This window comes from Calliopsis andreniformis, chromosome 3 (genome assembly GCF_051401765.1).
Source record: "Calliopsis andreniformis isolate RMS-2024a chromosome 3, iyCalAndr_principal, whole genome shotgun sequence".
Taxonomy (NCBI): domain Eukaryota; kingdom Metazoa; phylum Arthropoda; class Insecta; order Hymenoptera; family Andrenidae; genus Calliopsis; species Calliopsis andreniformis.
The window spans coordinates 28,108,091-28,129,911 of NC_135064.1; the positions used below are offsets into that span (position 1 = coordinate 28,108,091).

General features: G+C 45.8%; 1 protein-coding gene across 1 annotated transcript in view; it reads right to left on the bottom strand.

Annotated features, from left to right (window-relative positions):
* The window catches only part of LOC143176966 (uncharacterized), a 121,388-nt gene that overhangs the window by 35,803 nt on the left and 63,764 nt on the right, over positions 1–21,821 (bottom strand). Inside the window, exon 2 of the mRNA XM_076374654.1 lies at positions 3,573–3,639. Within this exon, the coding sequence (XP_076230769.1) occupies positions 3,573–3,639 (67 nt within the window). The remainder of the gene's footprint in view (positions 1–3,572; positions 3,640–21,821) is intronic.

Sequence of the window (21,821 nt, forward strand, 5' to 3'; positions counted from 1 at the left end):
GGCCACCGGGAGCCCTCGCGTGCAGAGACTACGCTTCTTCTCCCTCTTTCCATCTTTAAAAGGACCATCGGAAACCGATACCTTCTTTCCCAACACCGGCACGAATCGAAGTCGTCACTAATTTGGTGTCCATTTGACTCCTCGATGTTGCGCTTTGCAGTTTGCTTTCCAGAAACGTCAATCGTTAAACGTCACCTCCCTTATCGTGGTAGGCTTCTTAACGGTGGAATCTTCGGTAGACGGGGTAGTCTATCATTTGGGGGAGAGGTTAAGTGTTTCATTCACGACTAAAAGCCTCTTGAGGATCAATTAGTTCAGGAGATCTCGTTTGGCGATATAAGTAAATTTATCAGCTTCCAATATTATTAGCTTCGCTGTAAAATTTACTCCCATCTTATGAGAAAAGGTCTCAGCGCTCATATAATCGCCGTCTCGTGAAATTTCAATTGTGTCTAACCCGTTACACGCGTTTACGAGACACGTTTTTTTCTCGTCCACATCGGTTCCATGTACGTAGTGGATGTCGGCGTCGACGACGACATACCAGTCGTACAGTGTCGCCAAGACGCATTGCGCGTCCACGCTATCGGCAAAAAGGCCGACTTTCCAATTGAATTTATTCGCCTAACGAGTATAGATTCCCTACGCGCCAGCTATGGCCAGGACAAATGGCGCATCGCGTTGCAGCGTAACCGGAACGAGAGAATTCCGTTACGAAGTGGAAAGCATCAAGAATTACACGTGACAGCGAACAGTGTTCACCTGGTAGGAATGTTGTACAGGTACACGAAATTGTTTCAGTTTGCATCTCTCCATGTTCGCTGGGTAGTTCACTTGTAGCTTGCATTTGCATTTTGTTCATGTCTAGGGAAATTATAATATTTCAATCAGAAACAGAGCTTGCCAGACATACTTTCTTCGCGCGCCACAGTAGGTCTATTCCTCTCGAAATCTATTTCGAATTTGGAATTGTACATATCTGGTAGAAAGGAATCAGCCTTCGGGGCAGAATGAAGCATCAAAGAGCAACTCCTCGAAGGAGTAGCCCCATAGATCCATCCAGAGGTCGACCCGAACGTGGTGTCCGGTTGTGCACTCGATCCCCTTCGGGGTGTATCGCGCGCAGTCACAGAGAGCGCTGCATTACGTATGGCGATTGCGTCAGGGTGATATCGTCATCGGACAGGGCGAACACGGCTTTAGCCTTCTCGGCGTAGGACACGAGAGAGGAGAGCAGAGGTGCGTGTCCCGACACGGCTTGCCCATTAGGTGGACCCGCCGCGCCATCAGATTAGATTCCTTTTCGTTCTCTCAGTTCGTCCGCAACAATGCGGCCGAGCCGCGATGCATCGCCGGAACGGCGACGTTCCGGCTAACACGCTTCCTGGATTCGTGAATCTGCGGCTCTAGTGGTCCCCACGGGGACTCTGTAGCTGCTGGAGGATCCTGCTCCTTGGGACATGCATCTTGCTGCGACCCTTGACCACGCGACTCTCGCTGTCTCAGAAACCTCGTGGTTCAGGTCATGTTTGCTCTATTCCTGACAGCCTGTGGATTTCTCTAACTTGTTCCTTGACAATTCTACTAATGTGTCAACTGTTTTATGACAAATTTGATACTTGTTCTCTCTACCAGTGGCCAAGTACGTATGTCGCCGAGCCGTGAAAGCCACGAATTGATCAACCTATCGATGCTCCCTTTCGTAACGCATCTATCTTGTCAATTTCCCACACAGGTAATTGCCTTTCACGACGCAGCCGCTAGTGCTTCGCGCGTTATTACACGCGGTGTAACTCGGAGAGCATCCTGGAACGAGGAACACAGGCAATCGCGTCGTTAATAGGGGACGCAGATAGCGAGAAGAATATTGTCGCGGATATCGCGTATCGTCCAAGCGTAAAGAGCGCATTTTCCATCGGTTCTCTCAGTTCGGCTACGACAAAAGTGGAAACGAGCCGATACGGGACGATAGGAGCGCGAAGCGGAAGCGAGGCCAGAGTCGTGCGCGCCGCTCACCTCTTACCGATAAGAAAGCTTCGAGAAAGCATCAACCGACCGACAAAAGCCCTCGCGCGATAAGATTAAGTGCGCTCCGGGGCAACGGAGCATCTTTTACCCGGGTAAAGGACTTTCAGCTCCGCTCCGAAAGCCCGATTACGTAATCGGAACGATCGATCGCGACGCGAGCGTGTTCCGCGTTTCGTTCGATCGCTTTCGGGGAGAGCCGCTATTTTTTCCGATTCCTCTGAATTAACGCGAACCAAGGCCTATGTAAGAAGTCGAGACTTCAACACACGTGAGAAATCTCTATTACAGTCATATAATAATTGAATCGATATCCCAACTTATAATTCTGTGCGCTTGACATGTCTGGATCTGGATCCTCGAGCCAGACTGTATTAAGTTCACTTTTTTCTATGTGACTTAATACGCATTGGCTCTGGGGTGCAAACACAGATATCAGATTACTCGAAAATGACTAAGTATGGATTTGTAGGTGTTCTTCAACTCACCAGTTCAATTAGAGACTATCGATTTTAAAAATAATTCTAAAAAAGTATTATAATACATATGCTAGAAACTCCGCAGTCTAGAAATAATATTGACAAGAAAATTCTACATCCTGATGCTTCTCGTTTCTCGTACAGCTTCAAATTGAAGGCTCGATTTCGCGACGCAATTCCTCGCGCTTTCATTTCCTGTACCAGGCACGTATGTGCATCGATCGTCGTTAAGATGTTAAAGCGCCACGCAACGCGGACAATTTTCCCGTGGGTCTGGCCGCTCTTCGAAAGTCCGGGTAAATTATCGAGGAGTGCGAGGCGTGTCCCGTTGGAAATTTATTCGACAGGACTTATAACGTACACGACCGGGGCCCGCATTAATGTATCTGCTGTGAAATCGGTGTCCTCGGAATCGCGCGACACGCACTCGATGGTTGTTGCGACTTTTTTCGATTCCGCCGTACCGGTTCGGGACACGCTCGCGGCTTCTCGAGGGCTATCGGCATCGTTGGGGCGATCTTTGACGAATGAAGGCAACTACGTCGCTCGGATAGATCGTAATTACGTAGAATCAACGGGATTCTACGTTTCCTGACTGATGCGAAGAGGAGAAATTTACGCGAAGCTACTCGTTAATCCCTAAACGAACGAGTGCAAAAATACTATCTACTATTTTTCTACTCCATCAGATATAACGTAGGACGTTCATGGGCGGTCTGAAAAACGTGTTACAAGTCGCTAAACTCTCGTTTAAAATTCTGAAACGCAGCAGTACCATCGGAATTTCCTGTTCGCATTGAAGGTTGCATCGACTGCAAAATGAAGTCCTTTCGAACGATGAAATCAAAGGCTACTATCATTACAGAAGGATGCAATTAGCGTGGCGAAGTCGACGACACGCATTACACTATTGCCACCATTTCCATGTCATCAAGGGATTTTAAACTGGATGGTAATAAAAAAGAAATAGGAAAGCAAAAGGTGTAATCATGGCAGACTTATGGGCAATAAAAGAAATCGAGAAACATGGTACAGGATAAGATCAATCAAGGACGATGAAGGACTCACCGTGGCACCGTCGACGATCTCGCGTTTCCCATTCCGCTGATCCGTCGTGGATCCTGTGTCGATCGACCTGCAACACAGTAAAAGGCACGAATAAACCATTTTCCTTCGTTACGAGCTCATTAAATGAAATGATTCGAGGGCTGAATGTCTGCTCCACGGGCCACGTTCCCGCTACTGTTGGTCTCTGTCTCGTCTCTCCGTCTCTTGGCTTGCCGTCACCCGTCGTTCCCTCTCCCTCTGTCGCCCTTTCAGCCAGATACTCGTCGTTTTTTCCCCGTCAGACACCTGGAAGAGGCCGGACGAAAGGAACTCGGTAATAAAGTCGCGTCTCGTTATACGATGATACGGCTACCTGGCGGGCAAGGCGCCGTGCAATTACCCAGTTGCATAATTGCGCCATGGTAACAGAGTAAAAAATATAAATCAGCGTGTACGCGCGCGAGAACGCGAGCGCAGTCGCTCGTTCTTCCCCGTAATATTACTTTATTAGCGAAATGGGATAATGCCACGGTGTGTGACAAATTGGGAGCAACGCACGCTCGCGTACCAGGCGACGGCCGGAAAAGCGATGAATATTCATGGGGGGACGGAGCGCCGAGCAGAGGATGGTGTCGGTGGGACCGCTAGATGAGCGCGCAACGACGCCCAACCAGGACCCCGTTCACACGTCCTGGCGAATCACCGCACATATATCTTGAAAATTTTGATCTTGTCTGTGTTATAGATCTCTGTCGCGTTAAATCTATTCTCTACGAAACGCATGAAGAAACCTCACCACTACCGTGCTCTTCTTCACATTTTTGCTGCTATTTCAATTTTGACTTAATTAAAGTTCCTTCGAGTCTCACAGAGATTTTATGAGACACATCCCTCCTCCACATCCGTGGAGGCGAATGTCTCCTCACTCCGTGACACTGCTTCACGTCTTAGAGGTATCCTATCTCTTGTTCCTCTTACTTCCTCCTTTCTAACCGGTATATAAAATTGCTTGTGCAAAATTCTTAATTGATCTTATATCCTATGTATCCAGAAGAATTTATATGCAAGAATGTTCACGAGTTTTGAAACAAGTTAGACTGAGGGGTCTACGAAGAGTCCTGTTTTCTACCTTTGTTAAACAAAGACTTGTAGAGATCGTGGTTGGTGCTGGAATGGATAGATAACATGGCTCGGGCCAATTTATTAACGTTAATCATAAACGTCATTAAAGTATTATTCCGTGCCTGTCACGCGTTCCCCTTCGTTCGATCGTTCTAACGTTCCTAATTAAAGTAATAAGCTAGGTCAAAGAATTTACCGTGAATCATTACTCGCGCTCGCACTATGTGATTACTTTTTCCTTCCTCCCCTCCTTATCCCTTCTCCTGCCTACCTTTCTTTACAGCGAACGTCGTTAGAATCGCGTGAAAAAAAGGATGCGTTCAATGTCTTGCTTCGGTAATTATTTATTACAGGCCGTCGTTCGCAAATGTTGGAGCTGCGTTTCATTAAGTGCTGCTGGCGGGCACTCGTCAGTTGCAATTATGTACCTTGGTTATTTACAAATGGAACTTTCTTTTGTGCATGAAATGGCTAAAACTACTTTAAAACAGTGGACGAATTTGGGATTATATAATACTTTTAAAAGTATTGTATTAGACTTAAATATAATATATATACTCGCATACATTCGATACAGGTGAAAATCAATTCCTTCTTGACCATGTACAGTTAGACGAAAATAAGCAGATCATTGAGCATTCCTGGAATAATTATTTCGTATTTGATATTCACAATAAAAGAAAATTGACAAATTGTTCGACTCGAAAGATCTATTTGTTGCTCGAATTTCAATCGGTTAATCGACAGATAAGCGCACGGTGATGTTCTAATTGATCCGGAAGCGAGGCACGTACGCGTCAGAGCTTATAAATTCAATTAAGCAATTATTTAACACTTAATTACTCGGCCGAGCTGTTATTATCTCTCGCTCGAAACGAATTGACGATCTCGGCTTTTCTTACGCGTTAATCCCCTATAATTGGAACCGCGAAGCTATTATTTTTTTATTGTTCTGTTCGTAATAAACGTTAATTTACTATTAATGAGACAATTAACAGTGGACATGCTGCATGCATATTACATGTATACAAGGTGGCTCAATAAGTATTTCCGTTTCCATTATTATTATCGAAGCTACAAACAGGAAACCATTATTTTAATAAAAGGAGAAAAGGACTAGGATGTTAATCAAAAATTTTCCTCATAACCTGTGGGTGTTCCAATGGTCTGAGATAAAAAAATGAAGGCTTAAAGATAATTATGGTTTACGTAAATAGTAGTTAATAGATGATCCCAAGTGCAGCTATTACACAGGTAACTTTTCGTAGAACGTCTAAACTAATTCACCGTCGTGCCGTACTATGTTGCAGCATTACTTTGTACCAGCAATACAAGTCAATGTTGGTCGATTAACATCCAAGATTACACGGGCAGGCTCCTTACACCAATGAATGTACTTAGACGGTGAGAAACGATCGGGGCTTGTGAAGATAACGACGACAACGTTGGCGACGCGCAAGACCACGATTACGGAGTCCTTTGTCCCAGTGCACCACGCTGCCAATACTTGCCAGGTGCGTTTTATTCTGACCTTAATAACACTCTAGATTTCCACCTTTTACCTAACTTTCACATTTTCTGATGCCTCCCAAACAAGATTACTTTGATTAGCTCTACTGAAAATTAAGTAGTGATACTAACTGGAATTTTTTCTAGTTGAATAGCTTCTTCTTATTTCTAGGATAAATTTTAATTAAATTGTAAGCTATAAGTTAAGTTATTGAAAGCTGTCATAAAACTGCTTGCAAGAATTATTATATTCACATTTATGACGAGTAATCTTGCGATTCATTAAATTTTGAGGAACGAAATTGCTGATTTTAGAACTCGAAATTAAATTTCAGTATCGTTCTCACCGTTAAGTTACTGTATACTCAACCTACTCTTTGTTCGTTTACGACTCGACACGACGTCGCATTAGAAAGGTCGCGAACGAGCAGCTGAGCGCGAAAGCTGTCGCCTCGCTTCTATCGGTCGTTCGCGTAATTAAAAGAATACTCCTCGCTGCGCTGCCGCGAATATCCACAAGTTTACGAGCCGATCTCACGTAAGGGGCTGCGATAAGTTCGCGCGAAAATGTCTACGCGCTAATATTACGACCGCCAGCGGTACCATAGCCAATGCGGATCACCCACGCTTTGCTCTTCTCCCGGCGTTTCTAGTTGCTAGATTCATCGATTCATTTCACCGTTATGAGAACGGGGAACAGTCGTCATACTACAGTTTTTTTATTTCTATTCTACTTGGATTCCTAGCTTTACACATCTGGGATTAAGATGTGCTCGAGGATCTCGAGGAGTAGCTCCTTTCTTTTTGAAATTTATTTCCGCAAGATGTTCGACAGTAAGTGTGAGAAATTCCAAAAGGTGATTCTAATGCCAAAATAGGCCGAAAATCGAGAATGATGAAATTGCATTCGGGTCTTCTTTTCAGAGTTATTAATTGTTGCAGCAGCGTCTGAAATTCATACGAAATATGTCTGACTTGGAACTTATTCTACTGTCGACGTGCATTAGTCAGGTCAGACACAGCGAAGTTAGTAGAATAAGCCGCAAGTCAGATACATTACACGTATATTGTAGTCATTTTCTCTATCTCCACTTTCCTTTAATTTTAGCATGAAAAATTATCCCTTAAAATTTTTGACATCTGTCGTCAAAAATCTTGTATATATACTGCGCTAAATATCAACGCGTTACTTGACGTAAACTATACCTAAACACTAAACACTGTAAAAGTCCAGTATTTTCCCTAGATGCAACTTGTTAAAATGCTGCTGGAATTGCAACAAAGAGGTCATGTTACTGAACATCCCCCAGTGAATCTGGTCCCTATGTACAATGTGCCCAGAACATCCCAACTATGTTAGGCACGATAGCGTACGTGTCACGACTACTTTATTTCCTTTCGCAAACAGTACATGTTCCAGAAATGTGGCCCCACCTTTTTTCCACGCGTGTTATTCGCTAAAGGAGGCATGCGATAGGAAAATGCGAAAACACGGGACCGAGACTGGTTGAAATACAACGTCCGGGTAATGAATCGCAGCATTCAATTACGCATTAATAACAAGGCGGTAGAGACGGGCTGGTCGATTATCTCGGCCGGCCGGACAATGTGCGAAAGCCAGCGGCGTTGTTTTATAACAAACAAACTGACGGTTATGGCCGTGGCCGCGGACAGGACCCATAAAACACGGAGGCTGGCGCGAGCTACGGGGGCGCGAGCCGGTGTTTTCTGCATGCAGCCTGGGATTTCCTTAATTGATCGGCCATCGACTCCGCTCGACAATCTTATCAATGGACCATCGCCGTCGCCTGCCGTCGCCTGCCGTCGCCTGCCGTCTCTGCCGCTCCCCTAATCTACGGTATCTGCTCGCGGCCTTCTCCCACGCCCGGCTCTTTCTTATGCTTCGAAAGGAAACGCTGAGAAGTATTGCTGGTTGTCGGTTCCGCGTCGCCAGCTCGAATAATTAAACAGTTCTGACTGCCCTCTGACGACCTAGACAATGCGCAAACGTGACTATGATTAAAATGATTCGACGTTTCACGTGTGTGCTGCAGGACTCTGTTAAACTGCTGTGATATGGTAAAACTTCGATTAAGCTCTCAACGATTTCAACTATGTAAGCGTTGATCTACCGAAAGGAATAGAATTTGGCATAGAAAAGGATAGAACGCAATGGGATAGAAAAAGGAAAAAAGAAAGGATCTACATTTGAAGAGAATCAAGATAATGAGTAACAGTCTCATTAAGAAGCGTAATGGATTTTTTACTGATTGGGCAATCTAGTCTTTATCACAGCGTATTATTACCCTGAAATTCTGATCGTCTGGAATAATGAAGATTCGAGTTTCGTTTCAAACAAAAGGTTTTAGCCTGATGAGAATTTGAAAATTTTAAAAAAATTAAGAGCCCTGATACACCTAATTATAGGTAGAGATAATCATTCAGCAATGACTTTTTTATTACAGGTACTTTGAGTAATAAAGTAATTTGAATTATTCAAATATTGAAAAATTAGTCGCATCATTAATGTGATACCTTCTTGGATAGGACATCAAGAAAGAAGCCAAACATCAATTGATATTATTTGATTCTGATCCAGTAATAGCTGAGAGAAGACTGTTTTCTCGAGCACGTATTCCATTCCGTTTCCAAGAATCGTTTTTAAGGAGCCGTAAGTATTCTTAGAAGCTGCGGTACGTAGAAACAAGGATACGAATCTAACTAAGTAATTCAATGATGGCGGAAACCACGAATCACACGGCAGCAACTTGAGACTGCAAGAGATGCACCTTGTAACTTGGTTGGAAATTGGAAGATCGATGAAGGATGGAAATGGTATGAAAATGGGAAGACTGAGGCGGTATATTCCTCTCTAAGACCACTCAACGCTGAAACGAAGGCTAATGCAGGTCTTGTGTCTTTATTTAAGTAATTTTGTCTTGTTTCTACAAGGATGAAGCAACATACCCATGTTTCAAGCAGCTAAGAGCAACCGGAGCTATTAAAATCAAATATAATTTTAATAAGGAGGTACGAGGAGAAAAATTGAACACTTAGCCCGCAGAAACTTGACAACTGAGAGACTGTACTTGTACAAAAAGTTCCTGATTATCCAGAACCTAATTGTCAGATAAGGAAGTGCTAACAGAAGGTCCTCATCATAAAGTCCACCGTCACCATGCCTGAACCCTGCAAGAACGTTAGTTGAAGGCACCTGCAAGGCACCTGCCACCCTTCAAGAAGACAGATTCATCGGGATTCCTGGTGTAAGAGGAACGCGAGGGAAGCAGCGCGACGTCCAGTCGCGCGGTCGGTCATCGCGTCGTTAGCAGGCAAACGCGCGACTGTGTTCCCGCTTCCGTCGTCCACGTCGCGGTAATCTAACTCGTGCGGGGCTGAGCAAATGGCGTCGTGAGTCGCCTCGTGAGTGGCTTTTTTCTCGGTCGAGCCCCGACACGTATGATACCTGGGCTAGCTCGAGGATCTGCTCGCCGGTACAGTTACGCTTAACGCCGCCTGGCAAAACATAGTGCCGCGAGTCACGCAGCATCTTGCCGCTGTCAGCCGCGGGAGACTTACTCTGGTAATTAACCGGTAATGAGCTATGGCCGGCCACGAGCCGCGGAGAGTGGATAAATAAAGTCTTACGGACGATACCTGGAATAGTCTAATGGAATATAAATCCTTGGGTAGGTGCGGGGGTGGAGGGTGGGACCGACAGAAATGGAAGGAACTATTAAAGGAAACGGATTAGATCTAGAGGCAGCGTTCCCTAACCTTTTTCGAGTTATGACAGACGTGTTGAGATCCTAGAATTTAAAATATTGTGTTGCTTATCAGAATTGCGCTTGTCTGATCATTACTCGTCACTTTTACTCACACGTTTGGTCTGAGTTAGGACATTAGATTTTAAGTTGTCTGTTCATATCTTGATACTTGCACTTATGCGGTTAATCTGTAGCTTATAAATCAAGTAATCTAGATAGGTCGACTACATATTGGCCGATTTATTAATGAATGTCGTATCGAAACATGCTCCCTACGCGTAGTTCCCCTAACAACCTGGCAATGGCCGATGTAAGCGTAAAAGCGTAACAGAGCTGTACTATACGTGTGCATTATGCAGATGGAGGAGTACGCATAACGCTGCCCTGTAATCCGTGGATTATAGCCCCGCAGAGCGCATCATCTATTAATACCTCCGAGCTCAATATCGGCTCGACACTTTCCAAAACCATGTTTTCGCATGGCTATGTGCGGCCCAATCTCTTTCTTCCTATTACATTTCAATAATTTCTCAATATTGATATGTATTGTCACTACACGTACATGTACATATAATATCCGCAAGGGTGTAATCTTAGTCTAACAAAGATCTCTTCTTCATAGCCCCTTTACGACGCAATGGATGAGACCCATAAGAAAGTTAACACCATAGGTAAACGTCCAGGACTCTCTTCGTTCTATAGGCGTGTACAAAGATCGTGAAATACAGTCGACTGTCGAGGCGTAAAGCCTTGGATTCGAATATTATGGGAAAAATGTCCAATATGGCAGGAAATATTTCCTTTCAGCCGGTAGGGCGCGATGCATTACAACAGTACGTTACGACGAGATGACGTTGACTGTTTAAAGCCGTTTCCTCGCGGTTACGAGCGATCAACGACGTCTCTGTCCTAGCAAATGATACAGCCAGGACAGCGCTTAGAGCGCAGGGAATCGTTTCCGTGTTCGCCTGGACCACCAGCGAGAGGATTATCTCGGAATGGCACTGGTCATCCTGTTCAGCCACGGGTATTGGCTCGTGTACTCGGCTTTGACAACGGTAAATAGCGAGTCGGGCTGATAACGCGAATCTACGTACTCCCTATCTAGTGAAACGCTTATCGAACCTGGATACCGTTCTGACGAAGGAGATCTAGTTCGCTACTTCGTGCTGGAGAATACACGGTTCCTGAATTACCGTAAAATTGGGCAATTAACGCGATATCGGCGTTTAGAGTGTTTGTCGTTGTTTTAGAGAATACAGAGAAGCCTTCTAACTTATTACCTCTACCTACCCTATACCTATATTACGTTACTTTATAAAGTGAAACGCTCCTGAGATCACTGGTAAACTATTCTAGATTAACTATTAACTTTTTGGTCACAATCATTCATTATATCAAAACAACCTGCATTCTCGAATAGGTGTAACGACCTAAACTAGCAATACCTTCCACGATGAAAGAGAGGAGCTTGTAAGCTGCCGCGTAAAAGAAGTTGCCATTCTCGTTTTTCGCTTTAGTCTCGGTTCATTCGATACTGTAATGTCGTCATCGACCAGTAATGACTAGGATCATAGCTCGGGCTTGATGGTTAAATTCTATGCGCGGATTGATAGTTTGTAGCTAGTTTCTGTTCTGCCCCGCGGGACGAAGTCGTCGAAGTACCGCTCTCTCACGGCCCCGAGATCAACGCGACACTTCAACGCGTATATCGTAATAGATCGAGTGCTCGGTAATCTCCTGCTAATAACTACTCGGTCTTTGCCCTTTCCTAGACCACCAGGTATAACATCGTCGACGTGTGCGTCTTGTGGAAAATATGGTTGCTCGTTAATGCTCAAGCAGGAGGCTTCTAAGCTTGAACTTAGAAATTGACAATCTGAAATATCTCTTTTAAGGAAAAACGTTGGGCGTTGGATGCAATTTCTTCAGAAGCAGCAAGTGATCGATTAATGTCATGTTTCGATATAATAAAAAGGATTTACAAGATGCACTGAGACACACTGAATACATTCGGTCAGTCATTAAGTCTCGAGCTAACGCAACCCCAGTGTTCCTAAAAGCCACAACGTACGTCCAGTATGGTAGAAAACAGGAAATAACGTTGGAATGCAAAGGAATTCCCTGAACCGATCGAAAGTAAAGGAGCTTACGCGGCGAACGCCATAAACAAATTGCGGCCAATTATCGAGGAACGGGTAACGAGGATTACCAGTCATTTCGCCGACGTTCGTAACAAAGTGCCGATTACAGCGATATTTCCACGCATCCACGATTACCAGATAGTCTCGGTCAAATGTCTCTAGCGGACAGGTTCGATAATTCTATTTGCGACTAAAAACACACGTCTCTGACTCACTCTTCCGAACCGAGTCCTCGCGTGCATACATCTTCCCCTAGGGAGACATCATGGGGACGCTTGAAGGAAATCGTCTACGAGGAATCCCATCCACTGACATTCCGGGTCCGTGCGTGCAGTCATCGCTGGCATTTCACGCATACCATCCGCTAGGAACTCGTCCTGGTCGATCGGGCGGCAGCCCTTCCCTGTTTTTTCCCTCAAATGCAAATTGCCACCTGTTCGAGCGCGGTGAACTCGCTCAATCGCCGACCGAGATCTCATTTGACCGAAGAATCTTCACTTCACGGAAAAATCGAAAGAATTATGAGCTACTACGAAATATTTGTAAACTATTCTCATTTATACTTGCAAAATATTGGTTTCCAATTTATGCAACCACTTCTCAAATTTTTTGCACTGCAAGATTTAGATGCAAATACAAATGGTTTTCGATGGAATAAATTGAACGTGGATTATTTTTTTGAAAGTAGATAAGAAGGGCTCATTTTCACGCATGTCTGACCATAGACAGTCTGTTTCTCCTTACTTACCTCCTCCCATATACATCTACTAGATACCTTGATTTATAGTAGAATTCTGAGGAAATACGATGTAATGAAGATTTCTCAGTACTAACTGTAAGAATGGTTTCTCACAGTGCTGTTTACATTAGTTGAGATTAAAAGTTGAAGAGAGCTAGCATCCTTTAAAAGTGCTGCAGGAGTCGGTTTACTGAGCGGTCGGTCAAGCGGACGATTAATTTGTCATGCTCGGCCATGTTACATGCGTGTACCTCTGGTGGCTTGGCACGGCCGAGTGATATTATACGCGCGCGCCAACGATCCCTCATATTACGCGGTCAAACTGTCCGCCATTAATATCGGTACGGTTCTCGAAGCGGCGAAGCGGACAGGGGGTCCTGGACCCCACGTTGGGAAACGCCGTGATTAAATGGCCATTTTTTCGGCGATGATAAAGGATGCCCGGCTCGATTACCGGTGGACCAGCATTAAAACCAATAGAACCAGTGTGCCCAGCGGTGTGCTACTCTTCGCGGCGCGGACCAACGCGAGGAACCGGAGGAGGAACAGGATCGGCCGCCTTCTGTCCTCTCCTTTCCTCTCGTCACGGTCCTCTTTCTTCCCTCGCCGCCCTCCTTCGACCCTCCATCTTTTTTTTACCTTCGATCTCCCGCTAACCTCTCGATATTTCCTTGGTCCGCTCGGTGACGGCTGATGAACGACGTGTACGAGCCGCGAATGCCTCGTTAGTCAATTAGCCACTCGCTCGCTTTCGTCCAGACATCTGTTTCTTTGGAAACCTGACGTTCGGCTTACGCTCGTGCGGAGACGGCGCGGTCGAGAGAATTATGTGCCCTGTTTTTGCGTAGACGCTTGCCTTTTTCGGAGGATCGACAAGTTAGGAAGCTGTGCGAAGGAACGGGCTAATAGAATTCTCTCCCTTAGCAAGAAGAGTGGGTAGAACGCATGGGATGCATCGCTAATAATTTCGCGAGAGAATCTGTTTTCCATTCTTAGCGATTACGTACACTTTTTCTGCTTTTAATTACTTGCAGCCTCTTAAACACACTTACTTGTAAAGTGATCAGCAATAAGAGTATCTCAGAAGCTTTAAGGCTATTCCGACGCCGAGCTTACCACTTCAACAGCATTCTTTGGCGAGCTGCAATCTCTTCACTGTTTAAAGTTTCTGGGCGTAAGTCGTGTCCTTTTGGAGTATAACTTTGGAGTATACGGAGTAATGGTATCAATGTGTCATTAGAACCCTCAATGATGAGACTTGTATTAAACGATCGCGGTCTCTATTTCTATTAACAGCGATCAGCTTCGAACGGGACAGCCCGCGCCAAGCAGCAGAGATCACGGCCACATAAGCTCCGTTACAAAGTCGACAATTATCGAAGGAGGAGTGGCCCCGGTCGACCTCTTTGAAAACGCGCGCGTTATTCGATGTCCTCTTCGCGTCACGATGGATGCACCCGTGGTATGCGAGAGCAGGAGGGGGATGTCACGGGAAGACTGACTCGCTCGGGTCCTGGCGGAAGGTTAATTTCTCCCGATAAGATCGTACGAGCGGATTACGCGGTGGAACACGGCCGAACACCTGTAACGAACGTGATTTTCTTGCGCGTTCCATCGAACGAACGGTTCGCTCGTCCGTGTCTTTCCCCACCAACAGCTTTTCCCCTCAGCACACGTCTCCTACTTGTTAGCTGGAGGACCGTCGGTCAGCTGGAGCCTCGTTACTGGGATCTAGGCGACCATTCTTTTTCGACCATCGAGATTCCGGGTCGGGTGAACGAGGTTAACGATAGAGGCGTAGTCTACGAATACGTGATGAGTTGATTTTTATTGCTCAAGTCTTGATTACGCCTATTGAAATCAATGAAGTGTGCGGGACTACTACCTATATGAATCGAGAAATTAAACACGTACTCGTTACGAGAAGTTCTTTGGAGGATCTCCGACCCTTAATGACATCGATAGTAAATTTCACTCCAAGTAGTCATTTTAATGAGTCGAACAGAGAACTGATTGTTCTATCTTCGAGTTGCGATCATCTTGCGTAGATTACCTATAGATAATCTCCGAAAGGAGACCGAGTCTAGTCATAATTCCTAGTATCCCGTTTTCTATGGCGATAGTGGAAAGGTGAAGTCACGCGATCAGCGTATACGCGGAAAAGGTGGTGCCCGTTGGAAAATCTGACCACCCGCGGCGGTTTCGAGTAGGCGGTACACGGCTATGCTCGGCCGAGCGAGGATAAAATAGTGTGGGAGAGGCTAATGCTCCTCGAGAGTCGTCGCGTCGTTCGAAAGAAACGGCAGAAACACTTTCTCCAGTCCAGCGAGTGGTTGGTCGATCCTGAGGACACCTCTCGACCCAGTTCACCGTGCACGTCTCCTTGCCGCTCCTGTTCTGACATTTTTCATCCTCTCCGTTGCATATATTACCTGTCAGCGTTAACGATGTATCCTGACACTTTGACCCCAACGGGACAGCTTTTGCTACTTTGTGGTAGCCTGGAGCCTCGAGAAATGAAATCTAAAGTAATCGCTGCTCTTCTGGGGCAAAGAAATCTACTATTACAGCATTCTCTCGCGCTATTCTATTAGTGTGTCGTGCCAACTGTATCCTCGAAAATGAGAGAGCTAATACGTGCTTTCCAAACTTCTTCGTCGAGTTATTACCTGTACCAACAACTTTGTGACTCACCGCATAGCCGCGAACAGCTTTCCTACAGACCGTGATCCGCACGGATAGGTATGCAACGAACAGTTTAGACTCGGCGAATTGAAATGAAGCTCTAGAAGAGTCGATCTTAATTAAATCGAAAATAAGAGCGCAAGGAGCGCCGCGGTGAGGAGCTTCGGCTCGACTCGCTGCTCCTTTTATTCGTACGGATCGGTGCTCGGAGCAACCGAGTCGAGAGTGGCAACGATTAATAACCCGATACACACCGGCACACACGTACTTACACACCGTGGGGATCACTCGTGCTCGCCATTAGTCTCCGGTTCGGTCTTATCTTCGCCACGGTCTCCGTGGCTCGGTCACGATTTCGGAGACACCGCCGCGCATCCGACCGTGTAATTTACTGCGAATCACCGTCAATTTAGCGATACCGGCTCGGATCATCGCTTCGCACCCTTATCTAGCTTCTGGCTCGGAGAGCTAGTTCAGCTGCAGCCTCCTGGGGAAAAGGGAGCGTCAAGATTCGACGAGATAATCCTCGCGCCAAGTTGATCCACGGCTGGATTTTTTATTACACTTCGATCGTCTCCTTGCCTGCCGTAAACTTCAAAGCGGCGACAAGCTTCCACAGTCCTATGGAATGTGAATTCTGCGGAAGATTTGTAAAGTTAAGCATCACATTCTAAGGAGTACTCGGAAGAAGATTCTAGCTTCTTTTTTCCTCTACTTTTTTCTCTAGGTAAATGATTTCCTTGTCTGCAGAATCCTCAATCTCATGACATAAAGGATCAAGTTCTTACGAGAATTAATTATGTACTGCGTGCTGTCTCGTATAAAAATAAATTACTCGGTCATCATTTTTCAAGGCAATCGAAGTTCATAATTCTTGACGTGTCCACGTATCCTGAGAGAAAATTGTCTCTAGACACGCGCGCTAATCACGCTTAAATCCGGTGGTAGGTGTTGCAGTGCAGCAACCTGTCGGTACGCTTTTACCGAGATAATCTATCGGTTCGCCCACGTAAGTCGGGATTCCATTAGTAGCTTATTAATAGCTAGCTCGCGGGGAATCGCTTCGACGACACAACAGCGGACGATGCATCGATCAAAGGAGCGACGTTTTCGCCTCTTTCAAAACGCCTCTATCCGTCAGATGGTTTTGCAACAGCCATTAGAGGAGACGTCTCGCGGAGCTCGAGCCGTTTACGAGGCGAATCCACGACGTTGAGCGTGGTTCGACGGGATAGGCTCGCGATTCATAAATCCGTGTTCCTTTCCCAGGCTAGTCCTTTGGTGCAAGTGGGTCTTAATACGTCTGTGAAAGCGGCAGAAGGATTTAATGATAGCATTGTTGCGTGCAGCGAACCTGTAAGTCTTATTATGCCGCATGTGTCTATCGAGAGGAACGAAATGATTGACGCTCTTTATACGCAGATGATTGATCGAGCGACAGTTGCGATCTGGACTCGATCGCGAAGAGGTTCTGTCGAACGGTTGCAATTAAAGGGAGATAATTAGGTGGTCCATTTCTGAGGAACAGTTGCGTTCTATTAGAGAACCGAAGAATTTAAAAGCGACTCGTACTGTGAAAACTGAAAGAGGAGTAATGGGTTGCATCAGACGAATGCCAATTAGTACGAAATTGTGCGGCGAAATCGACCGCCGCTTGTAATTGTCATAATAAGGACGATATTGTTGCCGCGCGTCAATTATGCTCGAACATGCGTAACGCGCGAGCAAATATGAGCGAGGTGTAATCGACTGCTGTCATGCAACGTCGATGGATCACGTAACCCGTCAGCCGTCCTCTTTGACTCCTGTATTTCACGATTCTAGATTTTATGGTACTCATGTGGAACGATGAACATTACGAGTTTCGTAGATTCAGTACCTGAGAGATGATTCTGAATGTAACTTTCAGTGGAGGATTTTCAAAGTCTTGGCACCATATTACGCTTTAATAAGTCTCAGAATTCGTAAGAGGACTATTAGACTCAGAAAGTAAGGATTTGGGGGTGTAGGAATTTGTAGGTGATTTCAATCACACAACTGATAAAGCAATTTTCCACCAGATCTGCTATAACTTGTCTAACATAAATGAACCCAGCCATCCTGATACTAATACTAAAATGGCTTCCACTTGCAGTAGTATGATCCGACTTTCTAGACTCTCTCCCAAGAGGAATCTCTAACGGAGAGGTAATTCTTCCTTCTCAGCGAAGGCAGTATTACAAATCATTGAAATCCCTCAAACATCAGGAATCGCGTAAGGCTCTCGTAAATGTTCGCGATTCAACGGAACGACCGCCTGCGGATTGATCATCCCGAGGAGCGGTTTAAGTTCGCGGCCTGACGCAACGATACGATGGAAGTGGAGAAAAAAAGGCGGTTAAATGGCGGGTTGTTCGCGCGGGAAAATAGATTACGTGCTCGCGCGCGAGATCAGGCGCGACGAAGCCGGAAAGATCGCGGTTCCTAGGGCAAATTACGCGTTTATGCCGCGCCTTATACGATCAGACCTTCTAGACGGCACCTACATGTGCGTGGATTGTAAAGTTCCACGGACTCATACGCGCGGCACCGTGTCGAGCCTAAGCCACCCCACACGCTCGAACTCGCGCGATCTCGCGAGTGAGCGCGTTACATCGCTATCTTAATAAACTGCTGATATACGGTAATCTTTCGAGTTATATGCCAGCACGAAGCAAACATTAAACCGTATGGTAGCCCGCGCCCGACGATTTACGATACCTCCTGCTTTATCGAATCCGACGTTAATAAGTTGCACGCGGATAATAACGTTCCGCGCATTCCGTTCAAGAGATTAAGACTGGACCTCGTTGATCCGCGCTTGATGAGCGATAAAGCGTTGCCCCTCTTCTTTAACCCCTTGCTCAGCGACCGAGATAACCACTTCATTCTGCGCTTTTGCTACGATTTCCACATTCGTTTCCAGCTTTTTTCATTCGGTGCCTCCACAATCGGGGAACCGAATTTTTCCAGTCATTTTCCCGCCAATCACCAACGTCCAAATGACGAATATTCGTTAAATTCGTGACTTCTGTCAAAAAATGCTGGCCTCTAGGCATTGACGGTGCAAAAACTGTCTGTCGGATGTTCCGTTAAGCTTCTCCGTTCGGTAGGATTTGACAGAATGTTGCATTTCACTATTTCCTCATCTCCATTTTTGGCCGAGTCTTCCGAGTACATCTATACGAGGGCAGACAACAAGTTCCGTTGGGCAGCGAGCGCCGCCACTTGAAGATCATGGACGCAATAACGAGGCAGAGAGAAGCTGAAAGGATAACGAAGACGAGTCGGAGTTGACCCGAGCGAAACGTATCGGCGATCACTCATCGCGGGGCGAGCCGCTTGTATCGTGCTGCCGTATCGCGTATACGAGATTAATAGGGAATAAGCGAAGATTCACCGGCACTCGAGTTTGTAATCACGGAATCATCTCCGCCGGTCGTTCGGTCGGCCGATCGGGTCGACCACCCTCGAGATTTCCGCACGCAAGCTGAACGAAAGCACGGCCTGGAGGCTGCCGCCGCGTAAATCCAAGCCAGGTAAACCGAGATACAATTAGGATTTGCAGTTGAAAAACCTCTCCGTTCGAGGCTCGCCCGTGCTCTCGTCGCGTTTATATCTGATCTCACGGGACGCGAGGGAGACACTTTACGACTTGCCTTTAAATCGGCTGAGTTCTTCAAGGGAAAAAACTGCGATCACGCGCGGCCATTCGTGCCCGTTCTCTTACTCTGCTCAATTGATTTCCGAATGAAGCCTGAGTCGTTAAAGTCGCGTTCATTTAGCCGCATTAAGTCTGTATTGCAGTTTCTAGAATTAGTGTATAAAACGGAAGCATTGTGAAAGTACTGAGAAGACTATCCTCTTCATTTACAGAAGTGAGTCAGACTTTTAGAAAGAATATTCTCCTAGATATTGGAGTAATTGCTATTACGTTACCGATGATAATGAAAAATTATGAACCAATGGATTAAACTGTCCACGTTTACGTCTTCCGCTTCCGTGACGAATGCATTCGCCAATCGTTGCATGTGGGTATAACAAGCTTCCTACATACGATCGCATATACATGTTCATATTTTACATTGTAGAAAATGATGTCCGTAGAAGGAATCAGTTTGAACGTGTATCAAATGGAAAGCGACAGGTTTCAGTGTGGGTATACGGCGACGTCATGACGAATAGCTAATCATGTTCCATCGAGAAGCGGAGGGCATTGCATTCTGGGTAGATAGCTGCGTGTGACTCACGTGCTACGCGAACGCCACGATGAATTCGTGAAATCGCTGACAGCAGGACGAACGCTTGTCCCTTCAGGGAAATCCGTGGCAGAATACCAACGTGGCGCCGAACAGATTCGCAAAATCCTGATCTCTCGAGGCACGTGTGTCATAGATATGCGAGTCGAGATTGAATTAATTGCTTCACTGAAAAAGCGTCGATATCCATAGTCTTTCTACTTTCAATAATCAATTTCGCCAAAAATATCTGCTATGTGAAAATCAAATCTATTTCTTAAACAAAACTGAACGAAATTTCTTTTTTCTCGAACAATTCCTTTAGAATTACTTAAGCACATTTTTTTGCCACTAGCTTCTATGGTTAATCGATTTCTTAGCACCGCCCCCCACCAGGTAGCAGCGCAATCTCGATAGATCAGTGGGTAGTCTCGTAAGGTGGAAGACGCGGACACGTAAGGAGGCATTTTCACGATGAAAACAGACTACTATCGGGAATGGCGAGAGAAGATACGACGGTGGAGAGAGGCGATCGCGAGAATTCCATCGCGGCCGCGTTCGTGCTCGCCGATCGTTACTCTCTCTCCCCGTTAGTCGGCCCCTGTAACCGCGCCTAAATCCTGTAAATACGAGCGTTGCAGCCGCGAGCCGATATTACGGATTGCTGGCATCTTCGAGCGCTACCGGTTCGTTCTGCATCGTCGCTTCCATCGGGCATTTTTCATCCCAAAATTTGACACTTCTCTTTCTTCTTATTCCCATTACTTTCTCCCTCTTTCTTTTCGTCTTTCTTCATTTTTCTTTCCTTTTCTTTAACACTTCTGTTCCTGTTCAAGTTTGATACTTGGTGAACGATCTCCAAGCGCAACGAATGTGACTGATAAATGCTTAAGATGCTAGAACGAATGTAAATTGAGATAATGGTAGCAGGTATCGTGAATATACGGAATATAGCGAAAGTTTTGAGCGCGAAGAATTTTACGGGGTGATTCTATATGTTGAAATAAAACGAAAATGAAGAATGTTAAAATTGAGCTTGAGGCTTTATCTCCGAGTTATTGATTACTGAACTGTGTCTGACCAGGCTTATTCTACTGCCCCGTTCTACTAACATCGCTGAGCTCGATCAGGCTAATTTACGCCGGAAGTAGAATAAGTCTTGAAGTAAGAGACATTTTAGGTGCATCCTTAAAAATTCTAATTTTTCGTCCTGTTTTGGTTTCTAGAATCACTGTTGTAAATTCCTGACTCCTATTATCAAACACCCTGTATAGTTTAGAATCCTTCTATAGGGGTTTTGTTAGCATCGTAGGCAGGTTGTTCGTAGGTTTCAGTTTAAAAAAAGCTGGCTGGAGTGAACAGTGCACGACCGGGCAGATTTTCTTATGCAGCACTATCTCTTGTCCACTCCCACCAGAAACCTTCCACCTTCTGCCCCCCTCTGGTGGTCCCACACGCATCTCCGTCGCTCTCTTTCCTTTCTCTCGCTCGTCGTGGTCAAGTAACACCGGTGCCGACGGCTCTGCGCCGCGGCGAGCGTGTGTACGCGCGTAGGTCGTCGCTGACCGCTCTTCTCGGACGATGACGTGTTCAGCGTGTTTCGCGGAATGCCACGCGCAGCTCTCATTGTAACGGAGTTAGGCCCGCGGGCCACTCTCGTCAGAGTGCGCCGTATTCACCACCGTGTGTACACGCTCGTTGCCCGAGTGTGCGAGCTTACAACCCGCCGCGTGGGCGTATGGCTCGGGCAGGTGGATGCTTGCCCCCCGGCATAACACTGCGATCGCACACGCACGATCGGCCTCACACTGCCACGCTGCCGCTTCTTCCTTTCGTTGCTGAATACTGCTCGCGAAATCATTCCAGTCTTCTTTCAAACTAATACCATGCTTCTTTACTTTTCCCTTAGAATTTAGGAGTTCTTCGATCGATTTCAATTGCGATTCAATTTTTTCACCCCCTGTTCTTTGCGAGTTAACTGTATTTTTAAATGATTAATGATTTGTCCTATGTGTTCGCGGTATGATTAAACGAGGTAACGGGATGAA